This window comes from Populus trichocarpa, chromosome 1, assembly GCF_000002775.5.
Source record: "Populus trichocarpa isolate Nisqually-1 chromosome 1, P.trichocarpa_v4.1, whole genome shotgun sequence".
Taxonomy (NCBI): Eukaryota; Viridiplantae; Streptophyta; class Magnoliopsida; order Malpighiales; family Salicaceae; genus Populus; species Populus trichocarpa.
The window spans coordinates 23,989,836-24,017,067 of NC_037285.2; the positions used below are offsets into that span (position 1 = coordinate 23,989,836).

At 35.6% G+C, this 27,232-nt stretch overlaps 1 protein-coding gene across 3 annotated transcripts; it reads right to left on the reverse strand.

Annotated features, from left to right (window-relative positions):
• Positions 1–95: 95 nt before the first annotated feature.
• On the reverse strand, positions 96–18,424 carry LOC127904951 (beta-glucosidase 12-like). Of its 3 annotated transcripts, none has more exons than XM_052450193.1 (15): positions 18,183–18,424; positions 3,444–3,513; positions 3,103–3,161; positions 2,934–3,009; positions 2,724–2,801; positions 2,427–2,514; positions 2,081–2,339; positions 1,857–1,972; positions 1,525–1,742; positions 1,376–1,407; positions 1,171–1,273; positions 979–1,081; positions 679–876; positions 506–596; positions 96–420 (listed from the first exon to the last, which is right to left on the reverse strand). In XM_052450193.1, exons 1-14 carry the CDS (start codon positions 18,258–18,260, stop codon positions 533–535), a joined length of 1,542 nt encoding a protein of 513 aa, XP_052306153.1. In that variant the 5' UTR covers positions 18,261–18,424; the 3' UTR covers positions 96–420; positions 506–532. The 3 variants fall into 3 exon arrangements, with proteins under 3 accessions (XP_052306153.1, XP_052306152.1, XP_052306149.1); XM_052450192.1 differs by lacking the exon at positions 18,183–18,424 and adding an exon at positions 3,597–3,838; XM_052450189.1 differs by lacking the exons at positions 96–420; positions 506–596; positions 679–876; ... (9 more) ...; positions 3,103–3,161; positions 3,444–3,513 and adding exons at positions 14,682–15,006; positions 15,092–15,182; positions 15,265–15,462; ... (9 more) ...; positions 17,689–17,747; positions 18,030–18,099 and having other exon boundaries at positions 18,183–18,423.
• Positions 18,425–27,232: the final 8,808 nt, after the last annotated feature.

The window sequence follows — 27,232 nt, forward strand, 5'->3', positions numbered from 1 at the left end:
CTTTTCACTTGGTCTTGATAAATTTCAGTTTGACTATGCATTCCTCGAATTCTAGTGAAAAGGATTATGCATGAATAGAAGTATCCTTCAAAATATTACAGGAAAAAAGAAATTGCGCAGAGCAAGTTATTATTTAATATCGAATTTGATCGATAACCAATCAATACATATAAAAAATAAAAAATAAATACAAATAAATCTTATTATTACAACAAGAACAGCATCGATCCTAGACGAAAATGTGAGAATTAATTCGAAGACAAAGATCCACTGATGTCCACAAACTAGAAGGACGCAAACATGCATGGAATAGAATTTATCAGACGTGGAAACCTAACTTGCTGCAACAAAGTTTGACTTCAGCGTTTGGTGCTATTCTGATGTGGTTTCAAGTAGGTCTTGATCATACGAAAAGGGCTCCTGCATTGTTAGTAAATTAGTTTGTTGAGCATGAAAAATGAATAGAATAAAATTAGTAGTTATGGAAGAAGATATACAATAATACCTTATTATATTTCATGCCAATATATGTTTAATCAATTCTCGACTTCTTACGGCTACGAGCTGATGCCTCCTCCATTCGAGATTTTGATTTTCTGATATTGCAATCATTTGTGTTATGAGAAATGTTGAGAGGTTTTTTTGATAATAATAAGAGGAGATGAAAAGAGGCCTTACATGTTATCGTTGAGTTGAGTACTTTCGTCCTTCTTCAGAAATTGCTTAAACCACTTCACAGAATTTTTGGCATATCGTTTCAAGTTGTTTTCGTAGTCAATGTAGAAGAGACCAAACCTTGAACCATAACCGGATCCCCATTCAAAATCATCCAAGAATGACCAAGCAAAAAACCCCTTGACATCGACACCATGGTCACTGCAAAAGTCAAGTTTTTAGAGCAGATCGGACTGAGAAAGAAAAAACTAGGACTGTTTGAAAAAGGAAGCGAGAACATGAATTTGGAAAGAGCAAACTCACTTGATAGATTTCAGAACATTGTGGAAAATGTCTTTATAATATTTCTCTCTTATGGCATCATTGAGGGCTTCCTCTAATGACGAGGAATTCACGTCATCAACTCCTAATTAAAAAAAACCAACAAATCAGTAAATCAGAGCTTCTTGACAACTATAACCATAAACACACGAGGGTTGTTAACTCTGTTCTTACCATTTTCAGTGATATATATTGTTGGATTTTCATACGCGTCCTTTATGTAATTCAAGAGATGACGAATACCTTCGGGATAAATATAAAGCCAACTTGAACCCGCCTGCGAATTTGATTTATATATCTCAATACCAAGGGGAAAAACAGAAAGATTCTACATATCAATTACTAATTTGTTGAAACAAGAATGAAGAATCACATTCACCTGTGGGCCTATTGGTATTCCATTTCTCTCCCCTGTACGTAAAATAATATCAACATAAGTGAGAAAGTGTAGAGTTTTAGACCTTGTATTCTTCTTATTCTGAGAGTTTTTTTTTTATCACTTAATTAACAAGTAAATAAATATTTCACCTGGCCAGTTAACACGAGCATCTTCCATAAACCCAATATTTTTATAGTCAACATCCTCAACATTCTGAGCATAGTATGTAGTGTAGTAATTGACCCCAATAAAGTCATAAGATCCTCTCAGCATCTTGGATTCCTCCTCACTGAATCTAGGCAATCTTCCTCCAACGTAGTCGTGCATATTCTGTGGATAGTCACCTTTAGTTAGAGGATCCATGTACCTGCCAAAAACATAGAATTTAAGATCCTGGTTTCTTCTCCATAGAATTTAAGAATCCAAATTAATTACTGTTTGAAATTATTATATTATCCAAATCAGCTAGCAAAATGCTTACCATCCAAGCATAAAATCAAGGCTTCGTTCAGTTGCCATCCGATCACTTTCACTAGTTGAGTAAGGTTCAAACCAATGAGAAACGAGGGTTATCCCAATTTTACCTCCTTGACACGTCTGACGAGATTTTGTCAATGATAAAATTAGCACAGTCACACAGGAAACTTTGGTGAAATATGTTATGAAACGAACCACAAATTAATTATAGCTTTAGCTTGTGCAAACCTGATACTTTTCCTTGTATACTTTCACAGCCGTTGCATGAGCAAGCAATAGATGATGGGTTACAATGTAAACTTCGGTGGCGCCAGAGATTTTGGGTTGGCCTGGATAATTCTCCAAAGTTGAAATTCTGCCGGGTGCCAATGTGCCCGTGTCATAGCCATTGACGCTAAACATAAAAGGCTCATTTAAAGTGATCCAGTGCTTCACTCGGTCTCCAAATCTTTGGAAGCAAAGCTCCACGAAGTCTCGGAAATCGATTCTATATGAGTTTTGAAATTATTAGATTCAAGCATGGAGGATTTAAATTAAAGTGAGATGTTTATATAATATGAATATAATTACTTACAAAATATTAGGGCTCAAGAAACCACCATATTTGTCCTCAATTGCTTGTGGAGTGTCCCAATGAAAGAGAGTTACATAAGGCTGTATACCTGTACATTTCAAAGCAAAATTAATATGAGAAAACTAAAGTGCATGTGAAACGTTTTGTATGAGAGTTTGGAAAATGCTTTTCAAATTTTCGAAATTCAAGCAAAGTAAGATTGCCCCTGCATTTACCATGGCCACTTCAAGATTCTTATTTTTAGTCGGTAACATTATTATGAAACACAGTCATGGAGGAAAAGGAAAGGGTTATAACCATTTTTTATGAGCTCATCGATGAGATTGTTGTAAAACTGGATCCCTTCTTCGTTTATTCCAGCACTTAGTCTGCCATCTGATGAATTCAATTCGATTATTGAAAAATCAAAGTAAGGAAAAATGTGGGACTTCGAAATTCGAGACGCGTCCCATCCTCGTGAATTAAAAAGGAATGAGATGTAGGGTAAAAACAAAAGAAAACACTTACGTGGTAATACCCTAGACCAAGAAATAGAGAATCTGAAAGCATCCATTCCCATTCCCCTCATTCTTTGCACATCTTCCTATAACATTTTGTGTGTAAAATATATCAACAAGTGTAATGGTGACCAGATCCACAAAAGGCAACTAAAAGAAAAATAAGATGAACATCGTACCTTATAGCGATTATAGAAATCAACTGCCACCTTTGCATTGCTATGGTCACTTATCCTCTCTGCAATTTTTCAGAATTTGTTCTTAGATTCCTTTGAATTTATATTATTTGATAAAAATCATATTTACATCTTTAATTTGCACGCACTTTCTCCCCCTAACCCCAAAAGTCACCTTCTTTCTTTCCTTTTTCTCTCTTCTTTTGGATTTAATAGACAAATTAATACACTATGGTTTTAGGCAGGCCATCAACATGCTGGCAGGTGACTCCTTGAGAGATTTATATTCGTTGTTCTAGTTAGGAAAGCATTGTAACGAACTCCTGCATTGAATAAAGAGATACCTGGATGCTCCTCGATGAAGGTGTCCCATATATTCGGCCCTTTGCCTCTCCTGTTTGTTTCACCTTCAAACTGCATATAATTTAAACGTTATCAGAGACCAAACAATTGAGGCGTTTCTCTCTTCGACCAGAGTACTTGAAGCAATGTTGTACCTGGTAAGCTGACGAAGAAGATCCAAAAACGAAACCATCTGGGAAAGAATTACGACTCAACTGGGCAATACTTCCCATGATATACACTAAGTCTTTGTTGAACAGCCTTGCAGAAGGGCAATAAAAGCTTGAGCAGCACTAAAGATTGTTGGGTGATCAGAATAAAGAATGTATAGTGAGATAGCAGTGAAAAATAAATAAATGAACGTATGAAGTATGGATTTTGTAAGAACATCGACATGCCAGAGCCTATTTATAGGCATCATTTTGAAAGGTTATTCTCAACAACCAAGGATAATTGTGGTCAATTATTATTATTTGTTTCAATTGACCGATCAATGAAAATTCAATTTGGAACTTCTAATTGGATAAGGATATTTGTCATTTGAGGAATTCATGGTGTTCAAACAAGCTCCCAACTTAAGATTCCGTGCTCTAATTGCACTGTGAAGCCTAGCAATTGTACTTGAAGCTTGCTGAGAAAATTCAGCTACCGGATCGTCAACATAAGAATTTTCAACGACTTTAATTTTCTTGTCTGATGGCAATGAAGCCAAGCGAAAGTTGAAGGGTTTCCAGCCCAAGAAGAGTTTTTAAATGATATGTTGACCTTTCGCATTCAGACATGAAGGATATTCCGAGCTACAAAAAAACATTACCAATCACGTGCTAGAAATTTTGCATGAAACAATTTTCATTTCCTTACGCTGAATCAGCCAAGTCAAGCACAATACATGATCTTTAACCAAAAGCCTAGGAGAGTAACCAATTACGATCAATCTCTAAGATGACCTTTCTTCAATCCCAAACTGACAACCATCTCTAAATCGTGCAAGAAATGCTTTGAAGCGATCAACTAGTCATCAGCCTGGAATTCATTTGGCTTTGAAGCCATCAACTAGTCATCAGCCTGGAATTCAATTTTACAGCTGTCTGGAATTTATTTTCCAAGAAAGTTTATCCGCGCGAAAACTTCAACTTGATTAGGAGAAAGAAACTGCGTTTTGCTTCTATCGGAATTCAAGCATCCTCTTCAAGCCTCCAACGAATTCCTTAACAATTAGCGTTATTAGATTACCATTTTTATCATACTATCCCCCATTATCTAGGCACGATTAAACACAGAATACAAATCACACCACAGTATAGTGCCTCAAGTTCACGTAATTATTGTCATTGTACTTCATTATTGAGATTTCCGAACATTTGCAAGATGCTTATAGACCTTTTTTTTTTTTAGTTGAAAGGTTGTCGGTAGGAAACCTGTAATTCTGCTACCATGCATTGCTCCATATACGAGGATTATAAATAGGAGCTGTATAAAATATATAGGTGTATCTTTAATTTATTTCTTTATAGTAATCGAGTAGAATTAAATTAAAAGAGCACCATTAAGAAGATAGTGACCGAAGGAACAAAAACTTACAACATAAGTATCTAAAAGAAGGAGCAAAAAAATGAAAATCAAACTAATTAGTCTAGTTCAAGATACGTTCAAGACTTCTAGTCTGATCAGAACCTGTGTAACTAAAGTTTCTAACTGAGAATTTCAACCAGAAGGCCAAACGTTGAAAGGTAAGATAAAAAATCACATCCCAATTATAGACCTTGGACTCGAAGATAACTCGATTGCGAACTAACTAGATAGATCAATAAAAGTCTTTGCATAGAAGAATAATATCCCGACACTGAAAATTGCCTCTCATCGACCTGTACCATTCTTGAAGATTTTGTTTAGGGTCCCTAGATAGACAACTTAAACACCAGAACCAATGCATGAATCTACCCTAAAAATTCCACGAAATAGTACAGTGATTGAATAGATGATTACTAGTCCAAATCTCCTCACAATAAAAAGGAAAACGAGCATCCTCATAATTAACAATCCCCCTCTCAGCTAAAAAACCCCTAGCGTTGAGACTAGCATTAAGCAGGAGCCATATGAACACATCAATTTTAGGAGGTGCAAAACCTTTCCAAAGCAAAACAAAAAAAGAAGGAGCCCCTGAAGCAGACAGGCTATCTAGAAATTTGCAACACTGAATAAGTGTTGGAACTATCAAATTTACATGCCTTACTATCTTCACCTCCAGAAAAAACTAAACCACGCTCCACCCCTGCAATTAAAATTTCCCGCGTACAAAGCTCGCGAGACCTCAGATTCCTCCTCCAAGTCAAGCTCACCGAATTATCAATCGGGCTATACACATTTGCATGGCTAACTAATTGCTGCAGAGAAAGATTAAATAGTCTAGGAAATAAATTATGAAGAGGAGCTGGAGTACCTAGCCAAGAATCGATCCAAGACCAAATGTTACTGTCATCACCTACCTTGAACCCAATGCTTGATTTAAGTCGAATGGCTATGCTTTCTCTTGTGGAGAAAGTCAAAACAATGCCACGCCAGGTTGGAGAAAGAGAAACCGCAAACACAGGAAGCCCATTCTTGTGGCGTGCACGGCGTCGATTGGCAGATATGTCTCCAAAGTGTGTTGGAAAGGGGTTTTGGATTTAATCATAAAATTATGATTATAAGATTCAGGAGTCGCAACCTAGTATTATGGTCGTTAGAAAACCTAATGGTCTGCGAGAATCCGGGTAAGGGATTGGTTGTGCAAGGGGAAGACGTATCACGCCTAGCGCACCCTCCCTAAGATAAGCTCCATTGTTATTTGATTGTTATTCTAAGTCGCATTTTTGTTCATTGGTCTTGTTTAAGGTTACATGTAGATCTCTCTTCATGAGAAAGTCTCTACCTTATCGGGTTAAATCTTGACAATTCTAATGGGATATTTTGTATTTTGATCAAACCCTAATAGATAATCATAAACCGGTTATGATATCCATTTTTTATATTTTAAATCATGATAAATATGATTTTTATCTCTCTTTAGAAAATATGCATGAAAAACTTTTAGGATTTGGCCGTATGCACAAAGACAAAATAGTTTTTTTTTTATTTTTTTGGAAAGAGAAAATTAATTTGAATTTTTTTTTATTTTCAAATTTGTTTATAAAGAAACATTTCAGAGAAAACCGGGTATTTTATAATGTAAGTCTAAAGCCTGATATTATGCAAAATAGTTGGAAAAACATGCGAGAGGCCCACATATATTTTTCAAATGCCCTTTGGAATTATTGAAATTTCTCTTTTTAAAAAAAAATATATTTTAATATTATTTTATTTTATTATGAAATATATATTGGATTAGACCCAGCTCAGTCATCTGGGCTCGGATGAAACAGGTCCAGCCCGACTCAGTCGGGTTAGGTCGACTAGCGGCTCAACAACCTTTCTCTCTCTTTTTTTGGGTTGGGCCAGACCTAGTCATCTGGGCTTGGCTGAAACAGGTTCAACCCATTGTTGTTAATGGCATTTTTCCATTTGCATGCAAAATGTATTGTGCATGCAAATGGCTATGACAGGGGGGTTTGGAGAAGAAAAGGAAGACGAAAGCTTGCCTAGCCATAGGAGAAAAGTTGTTGGCGGTATTCATGGTGATGGAGGGAAGTCTAGAGAGTGGTTGGTGGTAGTACCAACGACGGAGAAAGAGGGGAAAGGTTGACAAAAAACCAACACTAGGGAAAAGGGCTATTTTTTCCCCAACTTTGGCCTCTTATTTCCTTATGCTCAATGCCTAGAATTCACCTCTATTTATAGAGAGTGGAAGAGGAACTTTTTGTTTTTATTGAGAACAAATCTTGGCCCTTGATTCAAGCGAAAAGATCCCAACCGTTGGATCAAAGGTGTCATCATGACTTGTAAAAATTCCTGCAGAAAAGCTAGTTGGGTTGGCCAATTAGAGGCAACATCATGGCGGATGTAAGGGCAATAAACAGGCAAGATTTATGCTGGGGTATAGTACAATGTCAAGCCATCATTGTGGTGTATGGTTTGTTTGATTTGGTTGAGAGATGAAATATTAAATGCCCCTGAAAAGTAGACACCTGAGCAGTTTTTTTGGGCAAGAAAAAAAAATGATGACTAGGATGGTTAACTTCACCGTTTGGATTTGATTAGTTCTAATTGAGTTAAAAGGAACTTTAACCTTGCTGAAACTTTTGTTTAAATTAAGTTAGTAAGAATAAAATAAATGGAAAGTGTGGTGGCTTGATTTGTGTTTAACCATCAAAAGCAAGCTAATTATGATTTAAATTGAAGAAAATGCTTAGTGTCTTTCCTTAGGCATGTTCAGCTAGATTATTGGTAAGGAAAATGAAATGGTAGACATGACGTACATGTGTTGGTGTTAAATGCATGACTTAATGAAAAAGTGAGGACTAGATTATGGGGGCAAGGAATGAGAAATAGAAGCCCTTGTGACAAATATGGATTCTAAAGAAGTTGGATAGGCTAAATTGGTAGTAGAAACATGAATAAGTGATGATGATATATATAAACCTTAGGATATTAATGTAAAAACAAGTTAATAGTAGGAAAAGTGAGATATTGGTTGTCCAATCCATGTATTGGGACTAAACAGTTTGGTCACCCAACTTCAGCTAAGGTCAGGGCACCCAAATGATAAATTTAATATTTGTGTCTTAATAAAGGTTATAGGTATGGATGTTATCTTTTAAAAAAAACTAACCGCGCTTAATTTGGAGTTATAGAACTCTAGATAACGACTGAAAATGGAAGACGGGTCAAACTGTCTCGTACAGGACATATTGTGTTGAGTGCTATATATAACGGATAATTTCAAGGGTCTTAAGGGCAGAACTGGGCTTTCTATTCTTCAATAGAGTTGTAGAACCGTGTCTTACCTTTCCAAGGAGTCGAGCCACACTTAAAACCGAAGTCTATAACTTTACTTATGAATAAGATGGTAAACAATGCTCTCCAATAAAAACTGACGTAAGGAGTGTAATGATGTAGTTGAAGGAAAATAATCGAAAAATGAAATTAAAAGATGGCAATGAATTCATGTGAATGAGATTGCAATAGTATAAGAATGCTGATTGTGATAAAATTATAAGAGGGTATTCATTGTATCTCTTAATTCTTAAACAGAAGAGATACCTGGAGTAGGGTCATCGGTAATTGAAGGGACTAGGTCGGTTGGGGAAACAAATAGGTGCATCGCACCTTATCTTTTCAATATGTGTAAACTTATTGATAAATATTAGAATTTATTGTTTTATTGCTTTGATAAATATTGGAATGAATATGAGTACCTTGCGTATATTGATGTGTATCAACTAGTTCTGATATAATTATGATAATGTTTGAATGAACATGTGTATCTTGCGTACAATGATATGGATCAAGTTAGTTAGGGTAATGTTTAAACGAACATGAGTACACTATGTGCATTTCTATGTATCAAATTAATTATGTTATTATTAGAATGGATGTGAGTATGATAACTTTGGAATAGACGTGATTATCTAACATACCTCGGTATGGATTGGGCATACAGAATCACTTGGAGATTATTATTATTTGTTTCGATTAACCGATCAATGAAAATTCAATTTCGAACTTCTAATTGGATAAGGATACTTCTCATTTGAGGAATTCATGGTGTTGAAACAAGCAACCGGATCGTCAACATAAGAATTTTCAACGACTTTAATTTTCTTGTCTGATGGCAATGAAGCCAAGCGAAAGTTGACGGGTTTCCAGCCCAAGAAGAGTTTTTAAATGATATGTTGACCTTTCGCATTCAGACATGAAGGATATTCCGAGCTACAAAAAAACATTACCAATCACGTGCTAGAAATTTTGCATGAAACAATTTTCATTTCCTTACGCTGAATCAGCCAAGTCAAGCACAATACATGATCTTTAACCAAAAGCCTAGGAGAGTAACCAATTACGATCAATCTCTAAGATGACCTTTCTTCAATCCCAAACTGACAACCATCTCTAAATCGTGCAAGAAATGCTTTGAAGCGATCAACTAGTCATCAGCCTGGAATTCATTTGGCTTTGAAGCCATCAACTAGTCATCAGCCTGGAATTCAATTTTACAGCTGTCTGGAATTTATTTTCCAAGAAAGTTTATCCGCGCGAAAACTTCAACTTGATAAGGAGAAAGAAACTGCGTTTTGCTTCTATCGGAATTCAAGCATCCTCTTCAAGCCTCCAACGAATTCCTTAACAATTAGCGTTATTAGATTACCATTTTTATCATACTATCCCCCATTATCTAGGCACGATTAAACACAGAATACAAATCACACCACAGTATAGTGCCTCAAGTTCACGTAATTATTGTCATTGTACTTCATTATTGAGATTTCCGAACATTTGCAAGATGCTTATAGACCTTTTTTTTTTTTAGTTGAAAGGTTGTCGGTAGGAAACCTGTAATTCTGCTACCATGCATTGCTCCATATACGAGGATTATAAATAGGAGCTGTATAAAATATATAGGTGTATCTTTAATTTATTTCTTTATAGTAATCGAGTAGAATTAAATTAAAAGAGCACCATTAAGAAGATAGTGACCGAAGGAACAAAAACTTACAACATAAGTATCTACAAGAAGGAGCAAAAAAATGAAAATCAAACTAATTAGTCTAGTTCAAGATACGTTCAAGACTTCTAGTCTGATCAGAACCTGTGTAACTAAAGTTTCTAACTGAGAATTTCAACCAAAAGGCCAAACGTTGAAAGGTAAGATAAAAAATCACATCCGAATTATAGACCTTGGACCCGAAGATAACTCGATTGCGAACTAACTAGATAGATCAATAAAAGTCTTTGCATAGAAGAATAATATCCCGACACTGAAAATTGCCTCTCATCGACCTGTACCATTCTTGAAGATTTTGTTTAGGGTCCCTAGATAGACAACTTAAACACCAGAACCAATGCATGAATCTACCCTAAAAATTCCACGAAATAGTACAGTGATTGAATAGATGATTACTAGTCCAAATCTCCTCACAATAAAAAGGAAAACGAGCATCCTCATAATTAACAATCCCCCTCTCAGCTAAAAAAACCCCTAGCATTGAGACTAACATTAAGCAGGAGCCATATGAACACATCAATTTTAGTATCTGGGATTACGAACTTATACGTGAGACGTATTCCCGATATTAAAAGGGTAGTTCTTTTACGTATAGACATTACAATGGTCAGGATTTACCCGATAAGATAAAAATCTCCATACTGAGAAGGACTTTTCTTCAACCTTAGGCAGACCAATAATTAGAAAGCACGACAAAACCTTAGCTTTTATCAGACAATCAAACAATACAACTTACCTTAGGTAAGACATATTTGGGGTGCTAATACCTTCCCTTTACGCAATCAGTCCCCGTACCCGATTTCTGAGACCACTTAGGGTTTCAAGTGACAAAAATATAGGTGGTGACTCTCATTCCCTCATTCCACTGATAAAAGACAAGAATTCCTTGCCTATCCCATTTTTCGATTACTAAAACCTAAAGTGGAGGCAATTTCACCGCGACGCCGCACATGTGTGGCAATATCAATGGGTCGCATTGGTATCGACAACTATTTATGGTGTGATTAGCTACTCCAAGTAAGGAGGTTAATGATGTCAAGGGTTCTTGACATCAGCAACTTTGATAATAAACTAGATATGACTAATAATTGATTAATTATTCCGGGGTAGGAATAGTAATGAAATCAATTGCTTGTATTGATATCGGCACTTGAATTGAATTGATTAGTCTAACCCAATATTTGAAGACTAATGATACCAATGAGATTCATTAGTATCAGCAATTACATTCCGAAAAATAGGAGAGAAAATATTGATTAATTATTCTGAAAGAATGAGATAAGATAATGATACCAAGAGAGGAATATCTTGGTATCAAGTGAGAATTGATTCATAAGAATACGGTGTTTGAAACTATTGAGTTGTGTTGAGATTTCCAAGATAAAATTATTATCGGCTATTATGGAAGGAGACCTATTGAATAAAATGATGTCAAGCCACACTATAAACCGAAATCTATAACTTTACTTCCGAATAAAATGGTAAACAATGCTCTCTGATGAAAACTGATGTAAGGAGTGTAATGAGGTAGTTGAAGGAAAATAATCGAAAAATGAAATTAAAAGATGGAAATGAATTCATGTGAATGAGATTGCAATAGTATACAAATGCACATTGTGATAAAATTATAAGAGGGTATTGATTATATCTCTTGATTCTCAAACAGAAGAGATACCTAGAGTAAGGTCATTGGTAGTTGAAGGGACTAGGTCGGTTAGGGAAACAAGTAGGTGCATCGCACCTTGTCTTTTCAATATGTGTAAACTTATTCATAAAGTTCTGAATTTAATGTTTTATTGCTTTGATAAATATTGGAATGAATATGAGTACCTCGAGTACATTGATGTGTATCAACTACTTGATATATAATATGGATGCGAGTACCTTGCGTACATTGATATGTATCAAACTTGCGATGATATTACTTGAATGAATAAGAGTGCCTTGCATGCATTGGTAAGGATCCAATTAATTATGATAATGTTTGAATGAACATGTGTACACTGTCGCACGTATGCGGCGTCGCTGGCGAAAACATCCACCCTCAAAATCTTATCTTATCTATAAAGTATCTGGCAAAACGGGGAGACAAGGTATTCTTGTCTTTTATTAGTGGAAAAATGGAATGGGAGACGCCACCTAGTATTTTGGTCATTAGAAACCCTAACTGGTCTTAGAGATCGGGTACGGGGACTGGTTGCGTAAAGGGAAGGTATTAGCACCCCAAATACGCCCTACCTAAGGTAGGTTGCATTGTTTTATTGTCTGATAAAACCTAAGGTCATGTCGTGTTTTCTAGTTGTTGGTCCACCTATGGTTTAAGAAAAGTCCTCCTCGGTAAGGAGATCTTTATCTTATCGGGTAATTCTGATGCCAACAAAAGAATTTAATATCAGGAATACGCCTTACGTATAAGGTCGCAACCCCAGATATTGATCAAAATGCAGTAAAATATTTGCGGAAAATCACAGATTCTTGTAGTTTCTTGTGTTTTCTCTCTGTTTCTGTTTTTTAGACTAACATGCGTCAATTCTTGTACAGACAGAGAAAGGAAATAAGCATACCTGGTTCTGAAGAAAGTGGAGCCTATGGTGGTGGTGGCTTACTCTGTTGTTTCCTTCGTTCTGGAAAAGAAAGAGCAGATGGTGGCTCAACTCCTCTGTTGGTGTTGCGTTTTCTGCCGGTCCTCGGTTCCTCTGTTGGTTTCGCCTCCTCTCTGTTTCTCTCTTATCCTGCTCACTCCCTCTGCCTCTCTCTTCTTTACACTCTCTTCCCACTGTTTTTTTGTTTCTGCTGTCTCGTTCTCCCCTCTCTTCTCTTTTTTTCTCCCCCCTCTGCCTCGTACCTCCTCCCCCCTAGTCTCGTCCTTTTTCTCTCCTTTTATAGCCAAAACTGCATGCCTTTTTTTTTATTATAATGAAAACGTTCGGGACCATTATTGCAGTGGTAACGGTAGAGAGATAGTAGCTGTGAAATGTTCCCCATAATCAGCGGCATTTGTTGCTGAAACGGTTCCTGTTTGCTGAATCGGTGAATAGTGCCTCTGAAACGGCACCGTTTTGCCACTTTTAAATGATATTTCTGATTTGGTCCTTGGATATTTTTACAATTTTGTAATCAAGCCCCCCGGAAAAGTTGTAATTGGATCCCTTGATTGTAGCGCCTTTTCTGGTTTGTCCTTGGTTTCGGATTGTTTCAATTAAGTCCCTAATTGGCCATCAAACTTCAATAATTATGCAATTAAGCCCCTGATTTGACCAAATCAACTCTTCAAAATTATAATTGGATCCCAGAACTTTAATTTCTTCCAATAAAAGCTAAATTGACTTTAAAATTAATTTTTCTTACAATCCAACCCTCCATTAATTCAATTAAACCTTAGATAAAATTTAAATGAGTCCAAAAACATCTGATTTTAGACTTTTCTTCCTCAACTTGAATTTTCTTTGTCAACAAGGCTTCCATCAATCAAAAATATACTGTCCAGTTTCAACCTTTTGCATTTTTGAACCTCCTCAACCAATTTTGGCCTTTTTTCGGCATTCCAGCATCCTTTTCTCGCTCCAATTATTTTTTTTTGTATTTTTTTATTTTTGTATGGGAACCCAAAAATAGGTAACAACATGTACCTTCGGTACAACGATATGGATCAATTAATTATGATAATATTTGAATGAACAAAAAAAAATGATGGATAATTTTGGATCAAAGGGTTAAATTGAGAAGAAAAATTAAATTCACCAAATAATTAAAAGAAGAAACCAATAAAAGAATGAGTAATAATTTTTTTAAAAAACATATCTAAGGATGAAAATGAAAACAATTAAAAGAATACAGAAAGGCAAGAAAAAAACTTAAGAAACAAAAAAAAACAAGGATAAAATTGAAAAAAAATAAAAAAAACTACAAAAAAACTAACGACAAAAATTATAAATAAAAAGAACATTGACCGTCACTGAAATAACCGCAACTAAGATACTACCCTGAATCTTAAATGGCTAGTGCGAATTTTAGTGGAGAAAAGAGGGGAAAAAATTGTGAATCCAATGAGACACAGAGAAATGAGGTTCTTAACCGGCAAATTCGGCCACTTTAGTACTATAACCTCCAAAATTGCTTATACCCCCTCCCCTTGAATTTCAGGATTATTTCAAAGAGACCCTACATTTTGCATCCTCAGGAATTAATTATGTTCCATGTCAAAGAACCATCTCAACCTAATAGCTTAAGCTGTTAGGTGAGGTATCAGGATATGATTTATATTATTCTCTAACACATCCCCTCAAGTAAAAGCCCTTTGGGCTTGAAACTTGCACAGGTCCACTTTACCTTGTGCTTAATTTTTATCAAATAAATAGGGATGGTGAGATTCGAACTCGTGACCGCTTGATCATCAAGGCTCTGATACCATGTTAAAGAACCATCTCAACCCAATACCTTAAGCTGTTAGGTGAGGTCCCATGATATGATTTATATTATTCTCTAACATAGGTATTATTTATTTACTTTTCACTTGGTCTTGATAAATTTCAGTTTGACTATGCATTCCTCGAATTCTAGTGAAAAGGATTATGCATGAATAGAAGTATCCTTCAAAATATTACAGGAAAAAAGAAATTGCGCAGAGCAAGTTATTATTTAATATCGAATTTGATCGATAACCAATCAATACATATAAAAAATAAAAAATAAATACAAATAAATCTTATTATTACAACAAGAACAGCATCGATCCTAGACGAAAATGTGAGAATTAATTCGAAGACAAAGATCCACTGATGTCCACAAACTAGAAGGACGCAAACATGCATGGAATAGAATTTATCAGACGTGGAAACCTAACTTGCTGCAACAAAGTTTGACTTCAGCGTTTGGTGCTATTCTGATGTGGTTTCAAGTAGGTCTTGATCATACGAAAAGGGCTCCTGCATTGTTAGTAAATTAGTTTGTTGAGCATGAAAAATGAATACAATAAAATTAGTAGTTATGGAAGAAGATATACAATAATACCTTATTATATTTCATGCCAATATATGTTTAATCAATTCTCGACTTCTTACGGCTACGAGCTGATGCCTCCTCCATTCGAGATTTTGATTTTCTGATATTGCAATCATTTGTGTTATGAGAAATGTTGAGAGGTTTTTTTGATAATAATAAGAGGAGATGAAAAGAGGCCTTACATGTTATCGTTGAGTTGAGTACTTTCGTCCTTCTTCAGAAATTGCTTAAACCACTTCACAGAATTTTTGGCATATCGTTTCAAGTTGTTTTCGTAGTCAATGTAGAAGAGACCAAACCTTGAACCATAACCGGATCCCCATTCAAAATCATCCAAGAATGACCAAGCAAAAAACCCCTTGACATCGACACCATGGTCACTGCAAAAGTCAAGTTTTTAGAGCAGATCGGACTGAGAAAGAAAAAACTAGGACTGTTTGAAAAAGGAAGCGAGAACATGAATTTGGAAAGAGCAAACTCACTTGATAGATTTCAGAACATTGTGGAAAATGTCTTTATAATATTGCTCTCTTATGGCATCATTGAGGGCTTCCTCTAATGACGAGGAATTCACGTCATCAACTCCTAATTAAAAAAAACCAACAAATCAGTAAATCAGAGCTTCTTGACAACTATAACCATAAACACACGAGGGTTGTTAACTCTGTTCTTACCATTTTCAGTGATATATATTGTTGGATTTTCATACGCGTCCTTTATGTAATTCAAGAGATGACGAATACCTTCGGGATAAATATAAAGCCAACTTGAACCCGCCTGCGAATTTGATTTATATATCTCAATACCAAGGGGAAAAACAGAAAGATTCTACATATCAATTACTAATTTGTTGAAACAAGAATGAAGAATCACATTCACCTGTGGGCCTATTGGTATTCCATTTCTCTCCCCTGTACGTAAAATAATATCAACATAAGTGAGAAAGTGTAGAGTTTTAGACCTTGTATTCTTCTTATTCTGAGAGTTTTTTTTTTATCACTTAATTAACAAGTAAATAAATATTTCACCTGGCCAGTTAACACGAGCATCTTCCATAAACCCAATATTTTTATAGTCAACATCCTCAACATTCTGAGCATAGTATGTAGTGTAGTAATTGACCCCAATAAAGTCATAAGATCCTCTCAGCATCTTGGATTCCTCCTCACTGAATCTAGGCAATCTTCCTCCAACGTAGTCGTGCATATTCTGTGGATAGTCACCTTTAGTTAGAGGATCCATGTACCTGCCAAAAACATAGAATTTAAGATCCTGGTTTCTTCTCCATAGAATTTAAGAATCCAAATTAATTACTGTTTGAAATTATTATATTATCCAAATCAGCTAGCAAAATGCTTACCATCCAAGCATAAAATCAAGGCTTCGTTCAGTTGCCATCCGATCACTTTCACTAGTTGAGTAAGGTTCAAACCAATGAGAAACGAGGGTTATCCCAATTTTACCTCCTTGACACGTCTGACGAGATTTTGTCAATGATAAAATTAGCACAGTCACACAGGAAACTTTGGTGAAATATGTTATGAAACGAACCACAAATTAATTATAGCTTTAGCTTGTGCAAACCTGATACTTTTCCTTGTATACTTTCACAGCCGTTGCATGAGCAAGCAATAGATGATGGGTTACAATGTAAACTTCGGTGGCGCCAGAGATTTTGGGTTGGCCTGGATAATTCTCCAAAGTTGAAATTCTGCCGGGTGCCAATGTGCCCGTGTCATAGCCATTGACGCTAAACATAAAAGGCTCATTTAAAGTGATCCAGTGCTTCACTCGGTCTCCAAATCTTTGGAAGCAAAGCTCCACGAAGTCTCGGAAATCGATTCTATATGAGTTTTGAAATTATTAGATTCAAGCATGGAGGATTTAAATTAAAGTGAGATGTTTATATAATATGAATATAATTACTTACAAAATATTAGGGCTCAAGAAACCACCATATTTGTCCTCAATTGCTTGTGGAGTGTCCCAATGAAAGAGAGTTACATAAGGCTGTATACCTGTACATTTCAAAGCAAAATTAATATGAGAAAACTAAAGTGCATGTGAAACGTTTTGTATGAGAGTTTGGAAAATGCTTTTCAAATTTTCGAAATTCAAGCAAAGTAAGATTGCCCCTGCATTTACCATGGCCACTTCAAGATTCTTATTTTTAGTCGGTAACATTATTATGAAACACAGTCATGGAGGAAAAGGAAAGGGTTATAACCATTTTTTATGAGCTCATCGATGAGATTGTTGTAAAACTGGATCCCTTCTTCGTTTATTCCAGCACTTAGTCTGCCATCTGATGAATTCAATTCGATTATTGAAAAATCAAAGTAAGGAAAAATGTGGGACTTCGAAATTCGAGACGCGTCCCATCCTCGTGAATTAAAAAGGAATGAGATGTAGGGTAAAAACAAAAGAAAACACTTACGTGGTAATACCCTAGACCAAGAAATAGAGAATCTGAAAGCATCCATTCCCATTCCCCTCATTCTTTGCACATCTTCCTATAACATTTTGTGTGTAAAATATATCAACAAGTGTAATGGTGACCAGATCCACAAAAGGCAACTAAAAGAAAAATAAGATGAACATCGTACCTTATAGCGATTATAGAAATCAACTGCCACCTTTGCATTGCTATGGTCACTTATCCTCTCTGCAATTTTTCAGAATTTGTTCTTAGATTCCTTTGAATTTATATTATTTGATAAAAATCATATTTACATCTTTAATTTGCACGCACTTTCTCCCCCTAACCCCAAAAGTCACCTTCTTTCTTTCCTTTTTCTCTCTTCTTTTGGATTTAATAGACAAATTAATACACTATGGTTTTAGGCAGGCCATCAACATGCTGGCAGGTGACTCCTTGAGAGATTTATATTCGTTGTTCTAGTTAGGAAAGCATTGTAACGAACTCCTGCATTGAATAAAGAGATACCTGGATGCTCCTCGATGAAGGTGTCCCATATATTCGGCCCTTTGCCTCTCCTGTTTGTTTCACCTTCAAACTGCATATAATTTAAACGTTATCAGAGACCAAACAATTGAGGCGTTTCTCTCTTCGACCAGAGTACTTGAAGCAATGTTGTACCTGGTAAGCTGACGAAGAAGATCCAAAAACGAAACCATCTGGGAAAGAATTACGACTCAACTGGGCAATACTTCCCATGATATACACTAAGTCTTTGTTGAACAGCCTTGCAGAAGGGCAATAAAAGCTTGAGCAGCACTAAAGATTGTTGGGTGATCAGAATAAAGAATGTATAGTGAGATAGCAGTGAAAAATAAATAAATGAACGTATGAAGTATGGATTTTGTAAGAACATCGACATGCCAGAGCCTATTTATAGGCATCATTTTGAAAGGTTATTCTCAACAACCAAGGATAATTGTGGTCAATTATTATTATTTGTTTCAATTGACCGATCAATGAAAATTCAATTTGGAACTTCTAATTGGATAAGGATATTTGTCATTTGAGGAATTCATGGTGTTCAAACAAGCTCCCAACTTAAGATTCCGTGCTCTAATTGCACTGTGAAGCCTAGCAATTGTACTTGAAGCTTGCTGAGAAAATTCAGCTACCGGATCGTCAACATAAGAATTTTCAACGACTTTAATTTTCTTGTCTGATGGCAATGAAGCCAAGCGAAAGTTGAAGGGTTTCCAGCCCAAGAAGAGTTTTTAAATGATATGTTGACCTTTCGCATTCAGACATGAAGGATATTCCGAGCTACAAAAAAACATTACCAATCACGTGCTAGAAATTTTGCATGAAACAATTTTCATTTCCTTACGCTGAATCAGCCAAGTCAAGCACAATACATGATCTTTAACCAAAAGCCTAGGAGAGTAACCAATTACGATCAATCTCTAAGATGACCTTTCTTCAATCCCAAACTGACAACCATCTCTAAATCGTGCAAGAAATGCTTTGAAGCGATCAACTAGTCATCAGCCTGGAATTCATTTGGCTTTGAAGCCATCAACTAGTCATCAGCCTGGAATTCAATTTTACAGCTGTCTGGAATTTATTTTCCAAGAAAGTTTATCCGCGCGAAAACTTCAACTTGATAAGGAGAAAGAAACTGCGTTTTGCTTCTATCGGAATTCAAGCATCCTCTTCAAGCCTCCAACGAATTCCTTAACAATTAGCGTTATTAGATTACCATTTTTATCATACTATCCCCCATTATCTAGGCACGATTAAACACAGAATACAAATCACACCACAGTATAGTGCCTCAAGTTCACGTAATTATTGTCATTGTACTTCATTATTGAGATTTCCGAACATTTGCAAGATGCTTATAGACCTTTTTTTTTTTTAGTTGAAAGGTTGTCGGTAGGAAACCTGTAATTCTGCTACCATGCATTGCTCCATATACGAGGATTATAAATAGGAGCTGTATAAAATATATAGGTGTATCTTTAATTTATTTCTTTATAGTAATCGAGTAGAATTAAATTAAAAGAGCACCATTAAGAAGATAGTGACCGAAGGAACAAAAACTTACAACATAAGTATCTACAAGAAGGAGCAAAAAAATGAAAATCAAACTAATTAGTCTAGTTCAAGATACGTTCAAGACTTCTAGTCTGATCAGAACCTGTGTAACTAAAGTTTCTAACTGAGAATTTCAACCAAAAGGCCAAACGTTGAAAGGTAAGATAAAAAATCACATCCGAATTATAGACCTTGGACTCGAAGATAACTCGATTGCGAACTAACTAGATAGATCAATAAAAGTCTTTGCATAGAAGAATAATATCCCGACACTGAAAATTGCCTCTCATCGACCTGTACCATTCTTGAAGATTTTGTTTAGGGTCCCTAGATAGACAACTTAAACACCAGAACCAATGCATGAATCTACCCTAAAAATTCCACGAAATAGTACAGTGATTGAATAGATGATTACTAGTCCAAATCTCCTCACAATAAAAAGGAAAACGAGCATCCTCATAATTAACAATCCCCCTCTCAGCTAAAAAACCCCTAGCGTTGAGACTAGCATTAAGCAGGAGCCATATGAACACATCAATTTTAGGAGGTGCAAAACCTTTCCAAAGCAAAACAAAAAAAGAAGGAGCCCCTGAAGCAGACAGGCTATCTAGAAATTTGCAACACTGAATAAGTGTTGGAACTATCAAATTTACATGCCTTACTATCTTCACCTCCAGAAAAAACTAAACCACGCTCCACCCCTGCAATTAAAATTTCCCGCGTACAAAGCTCGCGAGACCTCAGATTCCTCCTCCAAGTCAAGCTCACCGAATTATCAATCGGGCTATACACATTTGCATGGCTAACTAATTGCTGCAGAGAAAGATTAAATAGTCTAGGAAATAAATTATGAAGAGGAGCTGGAGTACCTAGCCAAGAATCGATCCAAGACCAAATGTTACTGTCATCACCTACCTTGAACCCAATGCTTGAATTAAGTCGAACGGCTATGCTTTCTCTTGTGGAGAAAGTCAAAACAATGCCACGCCATGTTGGAGAAAGAGAAACCGCAAACACAGGAAGCCCATTTTTGTGGCGTGCACGGCGTCGATTGGCAGATATGTCTCCAAAGTGTGTTGGAAAGGGGTTTTGGATTTAATCATAAAATTATGATTATAAGATTCAGGAGTCGCAACCTAGTATTATGGTCGTTAGAAAACCTAATGGTCTGCGAGAGTCCGGGTAAGGGATTGGTTGTGCAAGGGGAAGACGTATCACGCCTAGCGCACCCTCCCTAAGGTAAGCTCCATTGTTATTTGATTGTTATTCTAAGTCGCATTTTTGTTCATTGGTCTTGTTTAAGGTTACATGTAAATCTCCCTTCATGAGAAAGTCTCCACCTTATCGGGTTAAATCTTGACAATTCTAATGGGATATTTTGTATTTTGATCAAACCCTAATAGATAATCATAAACCGGTTATGATATCCATTTTTTATATTTTAAATCATGATAAATATGATTTTTATCTCTCTATAGAAAATATGCATGAAAAACTTTTAGGATTTGGCCGTATGCACAAAGACAAAATAGTTTTTTTTTTAATTTTTTTGGAAAGAGAAAATTAATTTGAATTTTTTTTTATTTTCAAATTTGTTTATAAAGAAACATTTCAGAGAAAACCGGGTATTTTATAATGTAAGTCTAAAGCCTGATATTATGCAAAATAGTTGGAAAAACATGCGAGAGGCCCACATATATTTTTCAAATGCCCTTTGAAATTATTGAAATTTTCTCTTTTTTTAAAAAAATATGTTTTAATATTATTTTATTTTATAATGAAATATATATTGGATTAGACCCAGCTCAGTCATCTAGGCTCGGATGAAACAGGTCCAGCCCGACTCAGTCGGGTTAGGTCGATTGGCGGCTCAACAACCTCTCTCTCTCTCTTTTTAGGTTGGGCCAGACCTAGTCATCTGGGCTTGGCTGAAACAGGTTCAACCCATTGTTGTTAATGGCATTTTTCCATTTGCATGCAAAATGTATTGTGCATGCAAATGGCTATGACAGGGGGGTTTGGAGAAGAAAAGGAAGAGGAAAGCTTGCCTAGCCATAGGAGAAAAGTTGTTGGCGGCATTCATGGTGGTGGAGGGAAGTCTAGAGAGTGGTTGGTGGTAGTACCAACGGCGGAGAAAGAGGGGAAAGGTTGACAAAAAACCAACACTAGGGAAAAGGGCTATTTTTCCCCAACTTTGGCCTCTTATTTCCTTATGCTCAATGCCTAGAATTCACCCCTATTTATAGAGAGTGGAAGAGGAACTTTTTGTTTTTATTAAGGACAAATCTTGGCCCTTGATTCAAGCGAAAAGATCCCAACCGTTGGATCAAAGGTGTCATCATGACTTGTAAAAATTCCTGCAGAAAAGCTAGTTGGGTTGGCCATTTAGAGGCAACATCATGGCGGATGTAAGGGCAATAAACAGGCAAGATTTATGCTGGGGTATAGTACAATGTCAAGCCATCATTGTGGTGTATGGTTTGTTTGATTTGGTTGAGAGATGAAATGTTAAATGCCCCTGAAAAGTAGACATCTGAGCAGTTTTTTTGGGAAAGAAAAAAAAAGATGATGACTAGGATGGTTAACTTCACCGTTTGGATTTGATTAGTTCTAATTGAGTTAAAAGGAACTTTAACCTTGCTGAAACTTTTGTTTAAATTAAGTTAGTAAGAATAAAATAAATGGAAAGTGTGGTGGCTTGATTTGTGTTTAACCATCAAAAGCAAGCTAATTATAATTTAATTTGAAGAAAATGCTTAGCGTCTTTCCTTAGGCATGTTCAGCTAGATTATTGGTAAGGAAAATGAAATGGTAGACATGACGTACATGTGTTGCTGTTAAATGCACGACTTAATGAAAAAGTGAGGACTAGATTATGGGGGCAAGGAATGAGAAATAGAGGCAAGCCACTTATAAAAAGGACCTTGTGACAAATATGGATTCTAAAGAAGTTGGATAGGCTAAATTGGTAGTAGAAACATGAATAAGTGATGATGATATATATAAACCTTAGGATATTAATGTAAAAACAAGTTAATAGTAGGAAAAGTGAGATATTGGTTGTCCAATCCATGTATTGGGACTAAACAGTTTGGTCACCCAACTTCAGCTAAGGTCAGGGCACCCAAATGATAAATTTAATATTTGTTTCTTAATAAAGGTTATAGGTATGGATGTTATCTTTTAAAAAAAAACTAACCGCGCTTAATTTGGAGTTCTAGAACTCTAGATAACGACTGAAAATGGAAGACGGGTCAAACTGTCTCGTACAGGACATATTGTGTTGAGTGCTATATATAACGGATAATTTCAAGGGTCTTAAGGGCAGAACTGGGCTTTCTATTCTTCAATAGAGTTGTAGAACCGTGTCTTACCTTTCCAAGGAGTCGAGCCACACTTAAAACTGAAGTCTATAACTTTACTTATGAATAAGATGGTAAACAATGCTCTCCAATAAAAACTGACGTAAGGAGTGTAATGATGTAGTTGAAGGAAAATAATCGAAAAATGAAATTAAAAGATGGCAACGAATTCATGTGAATGACATTGCAATAGTATAAGAATGCTGATTGTGATAAAATTATAAGAGGGTATTCATTGTATCTCTTAATTCTTAAACATAAGAGATACCTGGAGTAGGGTCATCGGTAATTGAAGGGACTAGGTCGGTTGGGGAAACAAATAGGTGCATCGCACCTTATCTTTTCAATATGTGTAAACTTATTGATGAATATTAGAATTTATTGTTTTATTGCTTTGATAAATATTGGAATGAATATGAGTACCTTGCGTACATTGATGTGTATCAACTAGTTCTGATATAATTATGATAATGTTTGAATGAACATGTGTATCTTGCGTACAATGATATGGATCAAGTTAGTTAGGATAACGTTTAAACGAACATGAGTATACTATGTGCATTTCTATGTATCAAATTAATTATGTTATTATTAGAATGGATGTGAGTACCTTGCTTACATTGATAGGTATTGAATTAGCCATGATAACTTTGGAATACACGTGATTATCTTACATATCTCGGTATGGATTGGGCATACAGAATCACTTGGAGATTATTATTATTTGTTTCGATTGACCGATCAATGAAAATTCAATTTCGAACTTCTAATTGGATAAGGATACTTGTCATTTGAGGAATTCATGGTGTTGAAACAAGCAACCGGATCGTCAACATAAGAATTTTCAACGACTTTAATTTTCTTGTCTGATGGCAATGAAGCCAAGCGAAAGTTGACGGGTTTCCAGCCCAAGAAGAGTTTTTAAATGATATGTTGACCTTTCGCATTCAGACATGAAGGATATTCCGAGCTACAAAAAAACATTACCAATCACGTGCTAGAAATTTTGCATGAAACAATTTTCATTTCCTTACGCTGAATCAGCCAAGTCAAGCACAATACATGATCTTTAACCAAAAGCCTAGGAGAGTAACCAATTACGATCAATCTCTAAGATGACCTTTCTTCAATCCCAAACTGACAACCATCTCTAAATCGTGCAAGAAATGCTTTGAAGCGATCCACTAGTCATCAGCCTGGAATTCATTTGGCTTTGAAGCCATCAACTAGTCATCACCCTGGAATTCAATTTTACAGCTGCCTGGAATTTATTTTCCAAGAAAGTTTATCCGCGCGAAAACTTCAACTTGATTAGGAGAAAGAAACTGCGTTTTGCTTCTATGGAATTTAAGCATCCTCTTCAAGCCTCCAGCGAATTCCTTAACAATTAGCGGTATTAGATTACCATTTTTATCATACCATCCCCCATTACCTAGGCACGATTAAACACAGAATACATTATTGAGATTTAAGCAAAATTATTGATAGTGTCTCAAGTTCACGTAATTATTGTCATTGTACTTCATTATTGAGATTTCCGAAATATTATGGAACGTGTGCTAGGATAGGTAATATTGTATTACTAATGTATTGACTTGTCATGTGTAGTATGCTATACCGTAACACATGTATTAAAATATCCAGTTTTTATCAAAACATTGCAAAAAACTATAAAACAAAAAAAAAATATCATATTTTCATGCATACGGCCAAGTCTCTCAAAGATAAAAAAAATTATATCGTATTTTCATACAACAAAAATTCAAAATATATTTTAGCATGTATCTTGAGCTTTAATAACTAGTTTATTAAAGCCATGAGAACTAGCTAGGTCAATATTTCAAAAAAACAAAAAAAATATTATTTTTTTAGTATCTTAGATTACGAACTTATACGTGAGACGTATTCCCGATATTAAAAGGGTAGTTCTTTTATGTATAGACATTACAATGGTCAGGATTTACCCGATAAGATAAAAATCTCCATACTGAGAAGGACTTTTCTTCAACCTTAGGCAGACCATTAATTAGAAAGCACGACAAAACCTTAGCTTTTATCAGACAATCAAACAATACAACTTACCTTAGGTAAGACATATTTGGGGTGCTAATACCTTCCCTTTACGCAATCAGTCCCCGTACCCGATTTCTGAGACCACTTAGGGTTTCAAGTGATAAAAATACTAGGTGGTGACTCTCATTCCCTCATTCCACTGATAAAAGACAAGAATTCCTTGCCTATCCCATTTTTCGATTACTAAAACCTAAAGTGGAGGCAATTTCACCGCGACGCCGCACATGTGTGGCAATATCAATGGGTCGTATTGGTATCGACAACTATTTATGGTGTGATTAGCTACTCCAAGTAAGGACGTTAATGATGTCAAGGGTTCTTGACATCAGCAACTTTGATAATAAACCAGATATGAATAATAATTGATTAATTATTTCGGGGTAGGAATAGTAATGAAATCAATTGCTTGTATTGATATCGGCACTTGAATTGAATTGATTAGTCTAACCCAATATTTGGAGACTAATGATACCAATGAGATTCATTAGTATCAGCAATTACATTCCAAAAAATAGGAGAGAAAATATTGATTAATTATTCTGAAAGAATGAGATAAGATAATGATACCAAGAGAGGAATATCTTGGTATCAAGTGAGAATTGATTCATAAGAATACGGTATTTGAAACTATTGAGTTGTGTTGAGATTTCCAAGATAAAATTATTGTCGGCTATTATGGAAGGAGACCTATTGAATAAAATGATGTCAAGCCACACTTTAAACCGAAATCTATAACTTTACTTACGAATAAAATGGTAAACAATGCTCTCCGATGAAAACTGATGTAAGGAGTGTAATGAGGTAGTTGAAGGAAAATAATCGAAAAATGAAATTAAAAGATGGAAATGAATTCATGTGAATGAGATTGCAATAGTATACAAATGCACATTGTGATAAAATTATAAGAGGGTATTGATTATATCTCTTGATTCTCAAACAGAAGAGATGCCTAGAGTAAGGTCATTGGTAGTTGAAGGGACTAGGTCGGTTAGGGAAACAAGTAGGTGCATCGCACCTTGTCTTTTCAATATGTGTAAACTTATTCATAAAGGTCCGAATTTAATGTTTTATTGCTTTGATAAATATTGGAATGAATATGAGTACCTCGAGTACATTGATGTGTATGAACTACTTGATATATAATATGGATGCGAGTACCTTGCGTACATTGATATGTATCAAACTTGTGATGATATTACTTGAATGAATAAGAGTGTCTTGCATGCATTGGCAAGGATCCAATTAATTATGATAATGTTTGAATGAACATGTGTACACTGTCGCACGTATGCGGCGTTGCTGGCGAAAACATCCACCCTCAAAATCTTATCTTATCTATAAAGTATCTGGCAAAATGGGGAGACAAGGTATTCTTGTCTTTTATTAGTGGAAAAATGGAATGGGAGACACCACCTAGTATTTTAGTCATTAGGAACCCTAACTGGTCTCAGAGATCGGGTACGGGGACTGGTTGTGTAAAGGGAAGGTATTAGCACCCGAAATACGCCTACCTAAGGTAGGCTGCATTGTTTTATTGTCTGATAAAACCTAAGGTCATGTCGTGTTTTCTAGTTGTTGGTCCACCTATGGTTTAAGAAAAGTCCTCCTCGGTAAGGAGATCTTTATCTTATCGGGTAATTCTGATGCCAACAAAAGAATTTAATATCAGGAATACGCCTTACGTATAAGGTCGCAACCCCAGATATTAAAAGAAAACAAAATATTTTTTTTGGAATTTTTGAAATATTGGCCTAGTTCTCACGACTTTAATAAACTAGTTATTAAAGCCAAAATGCATGCTAATATATATTTTTGAAATTTTCTTTATTGTATGAAAACACAATATGATTTTATTTTTTATTTTTTTGTTTTTGAGAGATTTGGCCGTATGCATGAAAACAAAACATTTTATTTTATTTTTTTTGTTTGGATGAAAACCAGGTATTTAAAACCGGATTTGTATCTTTACAATATAAAAATACATACCAATATTGATCAAAATGCAGTAAAATATTTGCGGAAAATCACAAATTTTGAAAAGAATTTTTCAATGAGTTTTTTTTATTTTTGGCCTGGGCCCAACCCGGCCCATGTGGCTGGGCTGGACCCAGCCACCCATGCACGGACACTGGCCCAAGCCAGTCACCCAAACAAACCATGCACGCGTAAAACTTTACGCGTGCATGGAAGAGTGCGAAG